We start from the raw sequence: 19,663 nt of genomic DNA on the forward strand, positions 1-19,663 counted from the left end.
AATGAAGGATAGAAGCAAAGTTTGAACCAGTCATCTCTGATTCCAAAAATGCATGTTTTTTATACTATTTCAAGCTGCTCCAGGTCACATAATGTATGTGGGAGACAGAGGCTTGGCAGATGCCAAATGTCATTTGCACACGTCACTGGGTAGCTCAGATGACCTGATCTGCCCCGACACAGGAAGGACTAGCCAACGAGATGTCAATTCCTGTTCCTGCTTAATGGCTGTTGATGAGCAAAGAAGGAAACCGCTGAGGAGAATCAAATCAAGTACCGAAGCTCACACTTGTTAGAAGAAACATTGATCTAAACTTGTCTCTCTTCACTCCACCTGGCAATTCATCCATCCAGCTACCTGTGTATGGACCGAATGTGAATTGAGCATGTATTTTTTTTTTATTTTACTTTAAGTTCTGGGATACATGTACAGAACGTACAGGTTTGTCACATAGGTACACGTGTGCCATGGTTTGCTGCACCCATCAACCCGTCATCTAGGTTTTAAGCCCCGCACACGTTAGGCATTTGTCCTAATACTCTTTCTCCCCTTACCCCCCGCCACCAGACAGGCCCTGGTGTGTGATGTTCCCCTCCCTGTGTCCATGTGTTCTCATTGTTTAACTCCCACTTATGAGTGAAAACATGCGGTGTTTGGTTTTCTGTTCCTGTATTAGTTTGTTGAGAATGATGGCTTCCAGCTTCATCCATGTCCCTGCAAAGGACATGAACTCATCCTTTTTTATGGCTGCAAGCATCTATTAATATTATGTAGGAGGCTCCCAACTAGTGGTGGGTGTACAGAGGTGAGCAGAGACAAAGTGCCTGTGCTCATTGAAGCCAACGGACCAGCGGAGGCGGCAGACGCTAACCAAATAATACAACACGGAGTGTGAAAGGACATTTGAGATAAATGCTATGGACCAGAGTCCAGGGACTCCACTGCCTGAAACCAAAGACAGTCCTACTTCCACCCCTTCAATCTTCCACAATCTGGCTGTCAGTCATCACCAGGACCCTCCCTGACAGAACCCCAACCACAATCGCATCCATCTCCTCACTTCTCCAAGTAGTCCTGAAGCCTCCCTGTGGCAGTGCCTTTCCACGCTCCTGCCATCCCTCGGCCTGAGCTGCCTTTCCCCATCATCACCATCTGTTATGATTCTATGCACCTCACCCAGACAAGTCCGACTCCAGAGCCCAACTTGTTAAGGAAAGACTCAGGAGAGCTCACCCCATTTTCAACAGAGAAATCCCCCTGAAAGTTTGCCTCAATAAGGAGGAAGACATGAATATTACAGCCATGACTATTCACATAGGGCTGTTTTCTTTGTCTTTTTGTTTAATTTAATGTAATTTAATTTTTTTTTTTTTTTTTTTTTTGAGATGGAGTCTCACTCATTGCCTAGGTTGGAGTATAGTGGCACGATCTCAGCTCATTGCAACCTCTGCCTCCTGGGTTCAAGAGATTCTCCTGCCTCAGCCTCCCAAGCAGCTGGGACTACAGGGGCACGCCACCACACCCAGCTAAATTTTTTGTATTTTAATAGAGACTGGGTTTCACCATGTTGGCCATTCTGGTCTTGAACTCCTGACCTCAGGTGATCTGCCCGCCTCAGCCTCCCAACGTGCTGGGATTACGGGCATGAGCCACAGCACCCGGCTAGGTCTATTTGCTTGATTCAGAATTATTACACCTGGGATCAATGGATGGATCCAGAAAATCTGTGAACCTCTACAATAGTATGTGAACATTTGCACATGTGGCATTTTTCTGGGAACTCAGTTGGCAGGGGACAGGTGAGTTACTCCCTGTTATCCATCCACCTGAGGACAAAACCAACACAAGAGGGAAAGCCAAGTCAAAAGAGCCAGAGAGGAAGAGAGCCAGAGTCCTGACTAGACTGTGCTTGGAACCCCATCTCTGGACATTTAAAATTCTGAGTCAATACTGGCTTAAGGGCTGGGCACAATGGCTTAAGCCTGTAATCATAGTACTTTGGGAGGCCAAGGTAAGAGAATCGATTGAGCCCAGGATTTCAAGACCAGCCTGAGCAACATCGTGAGACCTCATCTTTACAAAACATGCAAAAATTAGCCTGGCGTGGTGTCCCATGCTTGTAGTCTCAGCTACTTGGGAAGCTGAGGAGGGAGGATCACCTGAGCCTGGGAGTTCAAGGTTGCAGTGAGCCATGATCACACCACTGTACTCTAGCCTGGGTAACGGAGCAAGACTCTGTCTCTAAAAAACTAAAATAAAATAAAAAGGAAAAGAAGAATTTGTAGAGAAATCCTACCTATTCATGAAGTTCATTCTTAAAAGCTACTTCTTCCTTGATGGCATCTCCTGTTCCCCAACATGGAATCCCTCCCTCCTCTGTGCTCCACTGGGCACCTCGCTTGCCCCTTTTGTGGAGCACAAAAAGTACTAGGGTCAGTTGAGACAAGCATCTCAAAGCAGCTTCTAGGTCATAGTTGGGTATTTATTCCTAGCAGCATCTACCACAAAGTCTGGAAAAAGAAGAGAAAGAGCGACAGAGGAAGGACATATTTATCACTTACTATGCACCCAGATCTGAGCTAGACACGTTCCCAGTCATTATTTCACTTAACAAATAGATTTTATTTTTTAACAAGTGTATTGTATCTAACAGATAAAAAAAAGGGAAGGTGTTATAATTAGCATTTGCATAGAGGAGTAAATAGAGAATCCAAAGAGCTATGCAAGTTCACACCGCTAGGAGGTGGTACAGGTGATGCTCCAGGCAGCATTGCGCTGCCTTTGTAGCTTGTTGCATTGTTGAGCTAACAAAATGCAAGGAGAGTCTGAAGAGGCTTTATGAGGACAGGGGCAGGTGGGGAATCTCCAAGTTGCCTAATTTCCTCCAAAATATACTTCAATAAACACTTTTGGGTGTGAGGGGGTGTAGGGCAGCATCACGTGATCCCAACCAATGGCTGGGAAACTGATGATGTACAGGGCAATCATGGGAACCAGAAATGGGTTTCTTTTAAATATGCTTCTGCTTCTTCACATTCAAGATTATTCAAGACTTCAGGGTAAATTTTCTGCCTCGGCCTGTGCTGATGACACATGAACTTGTTTGTTAGAGCTGAGAGATGACAGATAATGGCAAAAGACAGCCAACTTCCTGTTTGGGGGGGACATGTGAGCAAAAGGTTGCAGCCAGCCACGTGACTCTCAAACAGGGAGACTAAAAATACAATCAAAGAAACCACTTGAGACATGGCTGCAGTTCCCACAAGAAGTGTTTGTGTCTGCCTCCAAGAGAATGCACTGCCTGTTCCTCATCTCCACTGCCCACCTCTGCTTCTCCTTGATGGTCTTCAAAATCTGAGGTCCTAGGGGACTTCACCCATGTGACTCCACATCTCCCTCAGGGTGCCTTCAAATCCACTTCAGAATCACTGAAGTCCTATTTTAGTCCACATCAGCAATTCCATTGACCATGGTGTCCAAATGGCCTTGGAGTTATTCTATAAAGACATTGATATTCTTACCTTCAGCTCCGACAAGTCAGCATGTGTGAAGGTGTGATGAGATTAATAAACTTTAAATTTATTTCAAAGCGTTTCTGAATTCATTGTAATTTTTGTTGTTGTTGTTTTTCGAGACAGAGTCTCACACTGTCAACAAGGCTGGAGTGCATGGTGCAATCTCAACTCACTGCAACCTTCACCTCCCAGGTTCAAGTGATTCTCGTTCCTCAGCCTCCCGAGTAGCTGGAATTATAGGCTCGCACCACCACGTCCAGCTAATTTTTATATAATATTTTTAGTAGACACAGCATTTTGCTATGTTGACCAGACTGGTCTTGAACTCCCAACTTCAAGTGATCTGCCTCCCTTGGCCTCCCAAAGTGCTGGGATTATAGGTGTGAGCCACTGTGCCCAGACAATTGTAAGTTTTTTTGTCAAAACTTTTCTTCTCCAGCAATAGATACTAAAAGTAAAGCTCCTCTCCAGTGAGGTCTGTATTGGTGTTTAAAAGGGGTCTTCATGCTAAAAATTTGTGAATTACCATTGATTCTAATCTTCCATCCTTACCTCTCTTCCCCTCTCCCGGGAGATGCTCCAGCTCCAATCCCGTGGCAGTATGCCTCACAGCCCCCCAGGAGGGACATCCTCTGCTCCCTTTGCCCCTCCTTTCAGTCCTTGCTCTAGACTTGGCTGAGAAATCTGCTGGTTCCTGGAAGCCTCATGGAGTGGGCAGAAAAGGAAGGAACTAAGACTGCAAAAGACCTGCTCACTAAGGCAGGGCAGATGTGGGAGGACTGAGGCAACTGTGGAAATGGACTGGGGAAAAGACCATCAGTGTGGCAAGCTTAGTCAAGATTCAAGCAGCAAACAGCCCCTGAGTTTCCAGAGAAGACGGTGGTGGCCCCAGCAGGCTAGCAGGGCACAACAGGTAATACATGTGACCCACATATTCAAGGGGCAAGTGGCATGGCTGGGGCTCAGTGATGCAGCCCAGGGACGAGGAAAGGACCAGGGAGAAACACTGTTGTAAAGATGAAGTAGAATGATTGCCTCTGGGACATGGTTGATGCTCAGGGTGTGGTGTGGGGTGTGTGTGTGTGTGTGCGCGTGCACGTGTGTGTGTAGGGCACAGCAGCAGGAATGGAAGCAGAAGCCAAGTGCAGAGAAGCAGCCCCATGAACTCAGGCAGCTGCAATAGGTGGGGTGGTGGGTAGGGAAGGCTGAAACAAGTCTACTTCCAGGTTCTTTCTGCCTGGAATACTTTTCTCCCGATCCTACTGGCACCCATCCTATGAAGTCCAATTCAATGTCCGCTCCTTTCTGCCTTGGGTTCTGCTTGTTTTCTCCAATGGCCTAAAGGCTCATTGAGAATCTTTCAGGGATAGTGGAGGGAAGTGGATATATGGAGTCGGAAGTTCTGGGTTTACTTGAAAACTCCACCCATAGCTCCACCTCTCTCTCTCTCTCTCTCTCTCTCTCTCTGTCTCTCTCTCAGCTAGTTTTCTCATCTGGAAAGTGCTGAGAACATAAAACCCACCTTGCAGGCTCATTGTGAGGGTTCTACCTGGCCTGCTCGCCCACAAAGTCATCGTCAACATCAAATGGGATATGTAGGGGACAAAACTGCTACATAAATGTGACCTGTACTCCACATTTTTAATCTTTATTTTCTCCTGACAGCTTCTCACAAAACACCTTGCACTTAGAACATGCTTAGTAATTTGTGGTAGGTAGGGAGCACTTAAAGTCAGAATCTGGTAGCAATATGGATTTTCATTACAATTAAAACCCCACACCCCACTTCCTGTATTTTACAACCTATAGGCGGCAACGGAGCACAGACTTACTTAGGGAAGGGGTGATAAAGCAGGCAAAAGAAGATAATTCTTGGCTTTTGAGTTTCTAAATAGACTTTCAGAACTTAAACTAGAGAAGTGGTTTTGAAAGAAATACCAGTTAGTGGTAAGAATCTAGCCCTTCCAGCCTCAAAAGCCAGAGTGCTAAAGGGTCTGAGCACCAAGTTTAGACCAAAACAGGAGACACGGAAGAATGGATGACAAAGCAAGAGTCAGCTTTTCCCACCCCGGAGGCAATAAAGATTCCCAGGCAAGGAAGAGAGACAAGAAAGAGATTGTCTAACAAAAGAGCGAGAAGCAGGGGTGGGTTCCCGAGATGATGCCTCACTTCCCATCCCAGGCCAAATCTCCAGAGTGAGGGGGATGCTAAAAGTCCCTCATAGGTTGTGAATCTGAGAACAAAAGAACGTGTGCCTTGATCGCAGAGTTGAAAGCAGAAAAGCAGCATATACATCATGGAATACTATGCAGCCATAAAAAAGGATGAATTCGTGTCCTTTGCAGGGACATGGATGCAGCTGGAAACCATCATTCTCAGCAAACTATCGCAAGAACAGAAAACCAAATACCGCATGTTCTCACTCATAGGTGGGAATCGAACAATGAGATCACTTGGACACAGGAAGGAGATCATCACACACTGGGGCCTATTGTGGGGTTGGGGGAGGGGGGAGGGATAGCATTAGGAGATATACTTAATGTAAATGACGAGTTAATGGGTGTAGCAAACCAACATGGCACATGTATACGTGTGTAACAAACCTGCACGTTGTGCACATGTACCCTAGAACATAAAGTATAATAAAAAAAAAAAAAGAAAGAAAGAAAAGCAGCAGTCCAGTATGGCGGTAACAGATGAGATGAGAGTGTGTTGTTTCCAGACAAAGGGGCCCTATGGCAGTTGCTCCACATCCCCTATAGCTCTGGATTTGTAAAGGAGAGCGAATGAAAGTGTCTTGTGTCTTGAGAGGGGCACAGATGTAGCTGAGAGGATTGGCAGACCTGAAGAGGCTTTGCAAACAGGACAGAGAGAATGCTAAGTGGCCTGCAAGGACCAATGACCAGAATCAGGTAGGACTGGGGACTTGTTGATGTCAGTGAGAAAGGAATGAAAACTCAGAGAGAGACTGATGGGAACACAGGTGCTCCAGTGGGTGCCACATGGACCAATAATGCAAATGACCATGGTAAGCCCAGGACAGATGCCTCTTTTTTCAATGCCCAGCACTGTATAAGTGTCCCCTGGAACCAAGTAAGCAACCCGAATCCTGAATTGATTAAACTTTCCTGTGTCATTAACTATGATTTCTGCCACTGGTAGAATGAGAGCTCAGGATAGAAATTAAGTTCAATGATAGAAAAATAACAGGTTTGGGCGACCACAGTGGCTCATGCCTGTAATTCCAGCACTTTGGGAGAGTGAGACAGGAGGATTGTTTGAGGCAATGAGTTCGAGACCAGCCTGGGCAACAGAGTGAGATTTTGTCTCTAAATAATAATAATAATAATAATAATAAGCCAGGCATAGTGGTGCATGGCTATATTCCCAGCTACTTGGGAGGCTGAGGTAGGAAGATCTCTTGAGCCTGGGAGTTTAAGGTTGTAGTGAGCTATGATTGTGCCACCACACTCCAGCCTAGGTGACACACCAAGGCCCTGTATCAAAAAAAAAAAAAAAAAAAAAACCCAGAAAACAGAAAAATAATAGGTTAAATCACATTCTTTTCGGCACACTTGAGTTTGTAGCCTAAGATTCAGACCCTCTATATTAGTTAAGACTCAAAAAGAACAATATGAAATTCAAAAGCAGGCAAAACTAACCCATGGCAAGAGATGTTAGAGCAGTAGTTAGCATGGGAAAGGACTGGCTAGGGAGGCTGCGAAGGAGAGTGCTGGGATGCCAGGGCTGTTGTCAGTCTTGATCAGACTGATGGTAGAATGGTGAAATACACATGTAAAAATTCATCAAACTGGAAGCACTTTAAGAAGTACACATTTTACTAAATGCAAGTTATACCTACAAATAAAAGCATAAACAATTGAGATCAAACACGGAGAAATTTAAAGACAAAAGATGTTAAATAGCCAGCAGCAGACTCATTCTGGGGACACTTGGTGGTGAAGGGGGCCAGCTCCTCCACACCTGTGAGTATTTCTCGTCAGGTGGGATGAGAGACTGAGAAAAGAAATAAGACACAGAGACAAAGTATAGAGAGAGAACAGTGGGCCCAGGTGACGGGCGCTCAGCATACGGAGGACCCGCGCCAGCACTGGTCTCTGAGTTTCCTTAGTATTTATTGATCACTATCTTTACTATCTCGGGGAAGGGGATGTGGCAGGACTATAAGGTAATGGTGAGGAGAGGGTCAGCAGGAAAACATGTGAGAAAGGTCTCTGTGTCATAAATAAGTTTAAGGAAAGGTGCTGTGCCTTGATGTGTACGTAGGCCAGATTTATGTTTGACTTTACACAAGCATCTCAGTGTAGTAAAGAGCAGTACAGTTGCCAGCATATATCACCTCCAGCTATAAGGCGGTTTTCTCCTATCTCAGTAATTAGAATGTATGATTGGGTTTTACACCGAGACATTCCATTCCCAGGGACGAGCAGGAGACAGATGCCTTCCTCTTATCTCAACTGCAAAGAGGTCTTCCTCTTTCACTAATCCTCCTCAGCACAGACACTTTACAAGTGTCCGGCTGAGGGACGGTCAAGTCTTTCCCTTCCCACAAGGCCATATCTCAGGCTGTCTCAGTGGGGAGAAACCTTGGACAATACCCAGGCTTTCTTGAGCAGAGGTCCCTGCGAACTTCCGCAGTGCATTTTGTCCCTGGGTACTCTTGAGACTGAAGAATGGCGATGACTTTTACCAAGCACACTGCCTGCAAACAAACTTTTTTTTTTTTTTTTGAGACGGAGTCTCGCTCTGTCGCCCAGGCTGGAGTGCAGTGGCCGAATCTCAGCTCACTGCAAGCTCCGCCTCTCCGGTTCACGCCATTCTCCTGCCTCAGCCTCCCGAGTAGCTGGGACTACAGGCGCCCGCCACCTCGCCTGGCTAGTATTATTTTTGTATTTTTTAGTAGAGACGGGGTTTCACCGTGTTAGCCAGGATGGTCTCGATCTCCTGACCTCGTGATCCACCCATTTTGGCCTCCCAAAGTGCTGGGATTACAGGCTTGAGCCACCGCGCCCGGCCGCAAACAAATTTTTAACAAAGCACATCCTGCACAGCCCTAAATCCATTAAACCCTGAGTCAACACAGCACATGTTTCTGCGAGCACTGGTTTGGGGCTAGGGTTACAGATGAATAGCATCTCAAGGCAGAAGAATTTTTCATAGTACAGAATAAAATGGAGTTTCTTATGTCTTCTTCTTTCTACACAGACACAGTAACAGTCTGATCTCTCTTTCTTTCCCCGACAGGTGGCCCCAAGCGTCCAAGCTTCCCCAGAGGGTGCTGGGCCAGTCTTGCCCCCGACACACTCTCACGGAGCACTGCTGGTTCTCAGAACATTGCACTGGGCAGTCCTGCCTGAGGACACCCTTCCTGGAGGCCCTAGCTGCCTTCAGGATGATGGCTTGTTTCAGGCATCACTCTGAGGCATGGACAGAGCATGTGTAGTGGAGAACACACAGGCTACGCACAGGACCACAGGAGTCAAATCCAGGCTCCCCTCTTACTAGCTGTGAAGACTTGAGCATTTCCTTAACATTAATGAATTTTATGCCCCTCATCTATACATTGCGGGTAAAAAGACCTACCTTAATTTTTTTTTTTTTTTTTTTTTTTTTTTGAGATGGAGTCTCACTCTGTCACCTAGGCTGGAGTGCAATGGTGCAACCTCCGCCTCCTGGGTTCAAGTGATTCTCCTGCCTCAGCCTCCCAAGTAGCTGGAACTACAGGCGCCAGCCACTACACCTGGCTAATTTTTGTATTTTTAGCAGAGACGGGGGTTTCATCATGTTAGTCAGGCTGGTCTCGAACTCCTGACCTCAGGTGATCTGCCCGCCTCCGCCTCCCAAAGTTCTGGGATTACATGCATGAGTCACCGTGCCTGGCCAGACCTACATGACTTTAAACAATGTAGTTCAGGCAAAATAGTCACTACCGGCTGGGCATGGTGGCTCAGGTCTGTAATCCCAGCATTTTGGAAGGCCAAGCCAGGTGGATCACCTGAGGTCAGGAGTTCGAGACGAGCCTGGCCAACATGGTGAAACCCTGTCTCTAATAAAAATGCAAAAATTAGCTGGGTGTGGTGGCACATGCCTGTACTCCCAGCTACTCAGGAGGCTGAGGCAGAAGAATCGCTTGAACCCAGGAGGCAGAGGTTGCAGCGAGCCGAGATGGTGCCACTGCACTCCAGCCTGGGCAACACTGGGACCTTCACCAAAGTCTTCTCTAACTGCCACCATGTCTCCGCCCCAGAGGGTACTGTGGGGGCCCCTCATGGGCTCTTCTTAGGCCCAGGCCAAATGACCAAGCTCCCACCCCAGCATCCCCCGTTTTTCCTCACTTTGGCCACAGGACTCAGCCTGGTTTTCTTCTCCTAAGTTGCTGCTTCTAACCAACTGTTATGTACCATAGGGATCCTTCCATCCCAGATCAAATGCAGGGTGAGGATGGTCTCCCTGACCTCACATCTTCTTGCTGCCTGCAGATAAGCTCCCAATCCTTTACTCTTCCATGAGTTGTGGTTTTTTTTTTCATAAGTTTTTGGGGTACAGGAGATATATGGTTACATGCCATGAGGTGTTTTGTTTTGTTTTGTTTTTTGTTTTAAATGGAGTTTCACTCTGTTGCCCAGGCTGGAGTGCAGTGGCGTGATTTCAGCTCACTGCAACCTCCCCCTTCCAGGTTCAAGAGATTCTCCTGCCTCAGCCTCCTGAGTAGCTGGGATTACAGGCGCCTGCCACCACACCTGGCTAATTTTTTGTATGTTTAGTAGAGACAGGGTTTCATCATGTTGGCCGGGCTGGTCCGGAACTCCTGACATCAGGTGATCCACCAGTCTCGGCCTCCCAAAGTGAGCCACTATGCCCAGCCTCATGAGTTTTTAATAATAAAAATGAAAGTAACAAACATGGCAAACTTCTCAAACAAACATGTCAGTGCCCTGATTGAGAAATCATTCTCCTTCAAGACGGAAAAATTTTGCCAAGTCCTTACAGTCATTGTCTCAGGTTCACAGTTTGGGGCTGGCTTGCTTACCTATGACTCAGAAGCCTGATGGTCCAGTTAAGGAAAGGGAGGCCCTTGGCTTCTCTAGAGCCCCTGCTGGGTAGCATTCATTTCAAAGATCCTACCTAATGTGGGAACAGGTCCCTTGGGCCTTTCCTCTTAGATGCTTCTCTTACTTTTACCTTTCCAAAAGCTAGTCGGGGAAAATGTGTTTCTCCTCATGATTGGCCAATACATTATGGCCAGATGACTGCAAAGTTCCTCTAGTGGGCAGATCAATCAGTACCTGCCATACTCAAGGTTTCCTCCTAAAAGAAACTGTCTTGTTTCATGGCATCGCTGATTGGTCTGTAAACCCAAGGCACTCACGCTGTAAACTGGCCAGAAGCTCGTGACGTTGCCTGGCCTGGTAGGAAAAGCTCTTCCCAACAGCGATAGAGCTGATTGGCTTGGTCATCAGATTGTCTCTTCATGGACCAGGAAATTCTGGGAGAGAAGCAATTGGTGGGTAACAGGAAGACACTGAGAGCAGCTGAGTCACACCGATGGTGTGAAAATTAAGAAATGTTTATTACTGGGTGGGGCGGGGAGCACCGGGATAATCTGATTCCTGTTCATTTCAGTCCCACAGAGGCGGTATAGGCTTCTGCAGATGTTCTAAAAGGACCAGATAAAATGCCATCACTGGCACACTTTTCTCTACCTATAACCCTGAGTTAATTAAAATAAAGCACCGATTTGTTTCATCGTTCTAATCACGTATCCTATGAACATGATAAAAAAACTTTTGGTCAGGCACGGTGGCTTATACCTGTAATCCCAGCACTTTGGGAGGCCAAGAGGGGCGGATCACGAGGTCAGGAGTTCGAGACCAGCCTGACCAACATGGTGAAACCCCGTCTCTACTAAAAATACAAAAATTAACCAGGAGCGGTAACACACGCCTGTAATCCCAGCTACTCAGGAGGCTGAGGCAGGAGAGTTGCTTGAACCCAGGAGGTTGCAGTGAGCTGAGATTGTGCCATTGCGCTCCAGCCTGGGCAACACAGCAAGAGTCTCTCAAAAAGAAAAAAAAAACAAAAACATTTTTAAACATGGTCTCTTACAATCCTAATAGGGGGGCAGTGGGGGGCAAATATTTAGGAATGCCTTAAGGAAATGTTCTCATAGCTCAGTGTCAGCCCCGTTTATCCAAGGCACAAACTATCCAAAGTAAAGTAAAAACCACACAACTGATGGGAAGAAAATTCCATTCTTGGAAGTATGCTGTATCTTAAAAACATCATCTCATCTAATCTCATAATAACGCTCCCTGGAAGGTGGGATGTTTATCAGCCTAGTTTTACAAATGAAAAATCTGAATCTCAGAAAATTTAAGGAAGTGGTCCACAGCCACATAGCAAATAAGTGACTGACCCAGGGCTTAAACCCAGGTCTGCCTGCCCGTGTTCTTTCCACTCTGCCACTCTGCCTTATAAGAGATCATTACCAATAACTGCACATGTGTCACAGCTAATGTGACCCCAACCATATTATGCTGCCATTGGGAAGAACAAGGTAGTTTCCACGCGCAGACCTGTGGCAATCCCAAAATACAGTGTGAAGTAAAACTAGTAAGAGGCAAAATGGGATGTATAGTGTGACTACGTTGTGTTAAAAAAAATGGAGGCCTGAGTGGGAGTGCTATGCACAGACAGACTGCTATATGCATGGAATGTGAAGAGCAGCAGGACACTGCAAACAGGCAGCGTGTCATGGCTTCCCTTCCAGATTTCTGAATTTGGAATGGGAGTATGTTTTATCCATTCAAAAGAATAAATAAATTTTCGCTGGGTGTGGTGGCTCATGCCTGTAATCCCAGCACTTTGGGAGGCCGAGTCAGGCAGATCACCTGATGTTGGGAGTTCAAGACCAGCCTGGTCAACATGGTGAAACCCCGTCTCTACTAAAAATACAAAAAAAATTAGCTGGGCATGGTGGCGCGTGCCTGTAATCCCAGCTACTCGGGAGGCTGAGGCAGGAGAATTGCTTGAACCCAGGAGGTAGAGGTTGTGGTGTGACAAGATTGTGCCATTGGACTCCAGCCTGGGCAACAAGAGCGAAACTCCATCATAAATAAATAAATAAATAATTTTTACAAACCACAGAGTTATTTCAACAACCTATAAACTTTTGTCCCTTATGATGCCTTGAAACCTGAAAATGACCCCAGTTTTCTCTATCTGAGACGTCATCGCAAGTAACCCAGAGTCAACAGAAATCAGTGGGTTAAACAGATAGTTGGAAGCCCACAGCAATCTTCTCTTATTTTCGTAAGAATTGACGCTCATAAGGAAACTGAGTACAATCGCTTCAGAAAGAAACTTACTAATTTTTGCCCAGAAAGTAAAAGATATTTGGGATTTTTTGAGGCGAGGGCTTACCAGAATAGGGAAATCAACAACAGATAAAGCACACTCTGTCTCTGCACCATGTCTGTCCTCTCCCACTTTTCTCATTAAAACCAACATCCCTATGGAAGTTCATCACTCGAGAGAAAATAAAAAATGAGGCAGGGAGTGGGGGAATGGAGAAAAATACTTTATGCCAAGTGATTCTAAGTATATTAAAGTTGGCCGGGCACAATGGCTCATGCCTGTAATCCCAGCACTTTGGGAGGCCGAGGCAGACAGATCACTTGAGGTCAGGAGTTCGAGATCAGCCTGGCCAATATGGTGAAACTCCATCTCTACTAAAAATACAAATATCATCTGGGCATGATGGCATGCGCCTGTAGTCCCAGCTACTCAGGAGGCTAGGGCAGGAGAATCACTAAAACCCAGGAGGCGGAGGTTGCAGGGGGCCAAGATGGCGCCATTGCACTCCAGCCTGGGCGTCACAGTGAGATTCTGTCTGAAAAAAAAAAAGGATATTAAAGTTGTAAACATAACAAGACTGAATGAAATTGAATAAGGATATGATCAAGCAAGGGAAAGGCTAAAAATGCACACCAAAGACAAAAGTCTTCCAGGAAATGACCAATAGCTATGACTAAATACTAGTTTTAAACTTTTGTACATTAAAAAAGCTATATTTTAAAATGATGAGTCAAGTAACTAGTAGGAAAATATCTGAAGCATACATGACAAAAGATTGTAGTCTTTACTATTTAAAAAGTTTTTGTAGCTCTTTTGAAAAGCCACCCAAAACTGAAAGGAGAACAGAAAACAGAAACATAAACACCACCCTCGATGAAACCAGGAGACATCAGTAACCCCAAACCACAGAAGAGCCACTGGCTCCAATTAAGCTTCTGCAAGTTGTACTCATTGTTCTTGGTGTCAGGACCCATGCGTAGGTTCTAGGCACAAAGCTCCCCTGTCTTCATCTTATTGAGGAGTCAATGCCCTATCTCACCACCTCTCAGAAATTATCCAAAAGAGCATCTTCTAACTTTCAAGTAAGCACAAGCCCAGCCAGGGGTGGGTGTGTGTGTGTGTGTGTGTGTGTGTGTGTGTGTGTGTGTGTTTGTGTCCATGTTGCAGGTACAGTCCTGGGAGCTAGACCAGGTCTGGCCTCTGGAGAATTACTGCGTTCACCTGCTTCAGAGAAGAGCACTGAGCCAGTTTGTTCACACACCTGGAAGAGGTTAGCAGCCTCCAGGACCCGCTGGACGTTCTGCTTGGTGATCAGCGCCTTGCTGGTGTACGTGTAGTCCAGGAGAGTGTGCATGGTCTCAGCATCAACCCCTTTAATAATGATCCTTTTCTCATACTTTTCCTTTAAATCGTTGCAGAACATGGCCCTGGAAGAGAAATATGTGAATATGAATTGTACCGGGACCCTTGGTTCCAGGCCTAAAGAGATCCCCTTTCAGACTCATTGGCCCTCACAGAATAGGGGGTTTCCCAAGGTCAGGTCCTGGGCTGGTTGGTGGCTCTCTGTTCTCCAAGCACCCTCTACGCATCAGACATTTCATCAGTACTTACCAAGCTGAACTGAACTGCCCTGCTCCTCCATGCCCGACCGTGATCCCCGAAGTCAGTCCCAGATCTATTTTATTGGCTTTTATTAGCTCAAAGTGCAGGTGATTGATCTGAGGGCATTGTGGGATCCCCAAGCTTCATCTTTTCTTTCCCCTCAGCACCCAGACAGGGCTTCTGATTCTCACACTGGCTCTTGTCTGGCCTGGAGCCTGGTCCCACATTCTGGCCTGGCCAGCTGAGGCCCAGATACCTGCCGGAAGTGCAAGTGGCTCCTGTAGCTGCCTCTCACCCCAGCAGCTGAACCCAATGTCCACGGGTTCCCAGATGCAGCTGGGAGCCTTGAATTCCCTCATTTCAGGACTCTGTCTCACCTCTGGAGTCTGCTTTTCCTGCTCCCTCCCCAAGACTGGACTTCCAGATATTTAGCCTCCACCTTGGCAGCAGGGGAACAGGATAGAAAGGATGTAGGTTTTATTATAGCATTGGATGGACCAGGATTTGAACACCAGTTCCACCAACCCAGGAACTGGACATGTTATTTAATCTCCATGACCTTCAGTTTTCTCATCTGAAATGGGGATTTTAATAGCTATTTTTAAGTTTATTGTAAGGATTAGGACCCAAAGGACTATAAATCATTCTACCATAATGACACATGCACGTGTATGTTCATTGCAGCACTATTCACAATAGCAAAGACATAGAATCAACCCAAATGCCCACCAGTGGTAGACTGGATAAAGAAACTGTGGTACATATATATCATGGAATACTATGCAGCCATAAAAAAGAATGAGATCATGTCCTTTACAGGGACATGGACAGAGCTGCGGGCCATTATCCTCAGCAAACTAACACAAGAACAGAAAACCAAATACCTCATGTTCTTACTTATAAGCGGGAGCTAAATGATGAGAACACATGGACACATAGAGGGGAACAACACACACTGAGGCCTATCGGAGGGTAGAGGGCGGGAAGAGGGAGAGAATCAAGAAAAATAACTAATGAGTACTAGGCTTAACACCTGGGTGATGAAATAATCTGTACAACTCCCCATGACATAAGTTTACCTATATAACAAACCTACGTATACCCCTGAACTTAAAATAAAAGTTAAAAAAAAGAGAGATACAGAGAAATTTTTTTTTTTTTTTTTTACCCCATGCCAGGCTCATATGTGAATTTATCATACTTCTTGGACTTTGACATTTAAACTGTTGGTCCTTCCCAGGGAATGTGTGAGGAATTTTATTTATTTTTAAAATGCATGTAACCTAACCATGCTCTGAAAAAATTTCTGGAGTTCTGGAAACTTAAATGGTACCTAAAATATAGCAGGAATGCATTAATTAAAAGTAGGTGGGGGCCAGGCATGGGGGCTCATCCCTGTAATCCCAGCACTTTGGGAGGCCAAGGTGGGTGCATCACTTGAGGTCAGGAGTTCGAGACCAGCCTGGCCAATGTGGTAAAACTCCATCTCTACAACAATACAAAAACTAGGCAGGTATGGCTAATCGCTTGAACCCAGGAGGCGAAGGTTGCAGTGAGCTGACATTGTGCCACTGCACTCCAGTTTGGGCAACAGGGCAAGGCCATGTCTCAAAAGAAAAGAAAAGAAAAGACAAAACCTCTAACCCCCAGTGTGACTCTATTTGGAAATAGGGGTTTTAGGAGGTAATTAAGAGGTCACAGGGTTGGTGTCCTCATCGGATAGGATTGATGTTATAAGAAGAGGAAGAGAGACCAGAATTCTCTTGTGCACGCTACCCCATGTGAGGACTTAGCAAGGAGGTGGCCATCTGCAAGCCAGGAAGGTGACTTCACCAGAGCCCACCCATGCTAGCACCCCAATCTCGGACTTTCAGCATCCAGAACTGTGAGAAAAAAAATGTACGTTGGTTAATCCATCCGGTCGATGGTGTTTTGTTATGGCAACCCAAGCTGAATAAGTCACATTTTGGCACTGAGAAATGGGGTGCTGTTGTCACAAATACCTAAAAAATGTGAAAACAGCTTTGGAACTGAGTAATGGGTGGGTTAGAGGAATTCTGAGGTGAAAGCTAGAAAAAGTCTAAATTGCCATGAATAGAATGTTGGCAGAAATATGGGCATTAAAGATCATTCTGGTGAAGTCTCCAGTGGAAATGAGGAACGTGTATTGGAAACCGGAGGAAAAGTCATCCTTGTTATAAAGTGGCGAAGACTGGACTAAACTATGTTCTGCTGTTTTGCAAGAGGTGGAACTTGCAAACAATGAAATTGGATATTTAGCTGTTGATACTTCTGAGCAAAGCGTGAAAGAAGCAGCTTTGTTCCTCCCACTGCATGTAGTAAAATGCAAGGGGAGAAGGGTGAATTAGAAAAAGAGTGTTTAGATAAGAGGGAACCAAAAATTAAAGAGTTGGAAAATTCTCAGTCTACCCATTCTAAGAAAAATGAGGAAGCATGTTCTGAAGAGAACACCAAAAATGTGGCTGGACTATCATTTAATAAAATGCTTATGGAGTTATAGGAACAGAAAGAAACACTGCCAGTTTGAACTGAAGGGGAAGAGACAAGACAATTGAAGGAAGGCTGTCAGACTTCTTGGATTTGACAGTAAAAAACAATGAGGTACTCAGCTGTGGACATGCACTTTTTTTTTTTTTTTGAGACAGAGTCTCACCCTGTCACCTAGGCTGGAGTGCAGTGGCGCCATCTCAGCTCACTGCAACCTCTGCCTCCCAAATTCCAGCGATTCTCCTGCCTTAGCCTCTGGAGTAGCTGGGATTATAGGCACTTGCCACCACGCCTGGCTAATTTTTGTATTTTTAGTAGAGATAGTGTTTCGCTGTGTTGGCCAGGCTGGTCTCAAACTCCTGACGTCAGGTGATCCACCCACCTCAGCCTCCCAAAGTCCTGGAATTACAGGCATGAGCCACTGCGCCCAGCCTGCACTATTCTTCAAGAAGAGGGAAAAATTACCCTAAGGGTGATTCAGAGATAATTAGGGCCATTGCCTCAGTTCAGGAAGCCAGACAGCCTCCATCAGACGCCTGGGAGTCGGGGGAGGGGGTGTTGGGAGGACTCTCACCTACAGCCATGGAGGTGACACTGCCACCTCAGTGGGCTGGAAGGGAAGACCATCAAACCAAAAAGGATTATTCTGAAGCCTGGAAATCTAATGGAATTTATCTCACTAGGTTTTGGAATTTCTTGGGACACCTCACTTCTTCCATCTTTCATATTTCTCCCTTTTGGAATGGGAATGTCTTTCCCACGCTTGTCCAATTTTTGTATTTTGGAAGCACACATCTTGTCTTGTTCCATGGGTTCACAGCTGGTGAGGAATTTTGCTTTAGGATGAATTGTACTTCAAGTCTCATCCATATCTGATTTAGATGATATTCAGACAATAATTTGGACTTCAGAGTTGATGCTGGAATAAATTAAGACTTGGGAAGCTGTTAGGATGTAATGAATGTATTTTTCATATAAGAAGGACATGAATTTGGGGGCCAAGTATGGAATGTCATGGATTGAATTGTGTGCCCCACAAAATTCATATGTTGAAACCCTAACCCCTAATGTGACTGTATTAGGAGTTAAGATTTTTAGGAGGTAATTAAAGTGAAACGAGATCATAAAGGTGGATCTCAATTTGATAGTATTAGTGTCCTTATAAGAACAGAAAGAGAGATTCCACACCCACCCCACCACTCCTGCTCATGCACCGAGAAAAGGCCATGTGAGGACACAGTGAGAAGGTGGCCATCTGCAAGCCAGGAAGGGAGCCCTCACCAGAAACCAGATCATGCTAGCAACTTGATGCTAGACTTGTAGACTCTACACAAGTGTGAGGAAATAAAAATTTCTGTTGTTTAAGCCACATAGTCCATGGCATTTTGTTATGGCAGCCCAAGTTGACTAATACTGGCAGTCTGTATCCACCCTAGACCCTTGTAGTTCACAACCCAGCAAGGGCATTGATGCCCAAATAACAGTCTACGAGGGCCATAAGAGAACTACAAAGTGTTTTGGAAGCCAAGAATGGCTACTCATAGAGAAGGAAAATTCTGAAATGTGAAGATTATGGATAGGATTTCTAGGTAACAAGCATAGTGAGAAAAGCCATAAAGATGCAAGGGCATGAGGCATGTAGAGAAACTAGCAGACATGTGATTCAGTTGGAGCTCAGGGGATATGAGAGATAGGGATGAGACGATGGTCTGGAAAGATAACCTGCATCCTGCTGGTGGAGGGCACTGAAGGCAGGATAGGGAGTTAGGTTTTTACTCAGTGAGCAATGGTGAGTCATTGAAGGTTGATGAGCAAAGGCAGGACTCAAAGAGAACATTTTAAACAGATGTGTTCTCACTTTTGTTTGCAGGTGATGGGTGCCACTAGAGTCAAGTATCAGATGAACCCAAAAAGAGCTGGGAGGCTGGTGACAATGTGAAAGCCTTTTCTCAGAAAATGTAATAATTGAGGCAGTAGCCACACCACTAGGGAACGTCTCCAAACATCTGTCACTAGACTTTCTAAGCTACAGACACACGAACAGCTTAGGGAGCCATTATCTCCCAGCCAAGTCATTGAAATGCAAAGGCCCTGGGTGGAGCTCTGGTGATGTAATTCCAAACGCTGGGACTTCCATCTCAACACAGAGGGGATAACATCCCTAAGTCCTGCCCCCGCTCTCTATCCCACACCTATTTATCTCTGGAAATCAATCATCAGTTCCTTCCTTCCTTCCTTTTTCTTTCTTTCTTTCTTTCCTTCCCTCTTTCTTTCTTTTCTTTTCTTTTTTCTTTCTTTCTTTCTTCCTTTCTTTCTTTCCTTCTTTCCTTCCTTCTTTCCTTCCTTCCTCTCTTTTCTCTTTCTTTCTTTCCTTCCTTCCTTCCTTCCTTCCTTCCTTCCTTCCTTCCTTCCTTCCTTCCTTCCTTCTTTCTTTCTTTCTTTCTTTCTTTCTTTCTTTCTTTCTTTCTTCTCTCTCTCTCTTTCTCTCTTTCTTCTTTTCTTGGCCTCAAGTGACCCTCCTCCCTCAGGCTCCCCAGTAGCTGGGACTATAGGCACCCACACCCAGCTATTTATTATTTTTTTTAATTTTTGTGGAAACAAGGTCTCACTCTGTTGCCCAGGCTGGTGTTGAACTCTGGGGCTCAAGAGATCCTCCTTCC

The 19,663-nt window shown here is 45.5% G+C and overlaps 1 protein-coding gene across 3 annotated transcripts in view; it reads right to left on the reverse strand.

The window, feature by feature from the left end:
- Positions 1 to 19,663, reverse strand: part of LOC105480113 (kelch like family member 6) — a 69,769-nt gene that overhangs the window by 24,575 nt on the left and 25,531 nt on the right. For all 3 annotated transcript variants that reach the window (XM_071091358.1, XM_011738579.3, XM_071091359.1), the window contains one exon: positions 14,155 to 14,320. In XM_071091358.1, the coding sequence (XP_070947459.1) occupies positions 14,155 to 14,320 (166 nt within the window). The remainder of the gene's footprint in view (positions 1 to 14,154; positions 14,321 to 19,663) is intronic.

This window comes from Macaca nemestrina, chromosome 2 (assembly GCF_043159975.1).
Source record: "Macaca nemestrina isolate mMacNem1 chromosome 2, mMacNem.hap1, whole genome shotgun sequence".
NCBI lineage: Eukaryota > Metazoa > Chordata > Mammalia > Primates > Cercopithecidae > Macaca > Macaca nemestrina.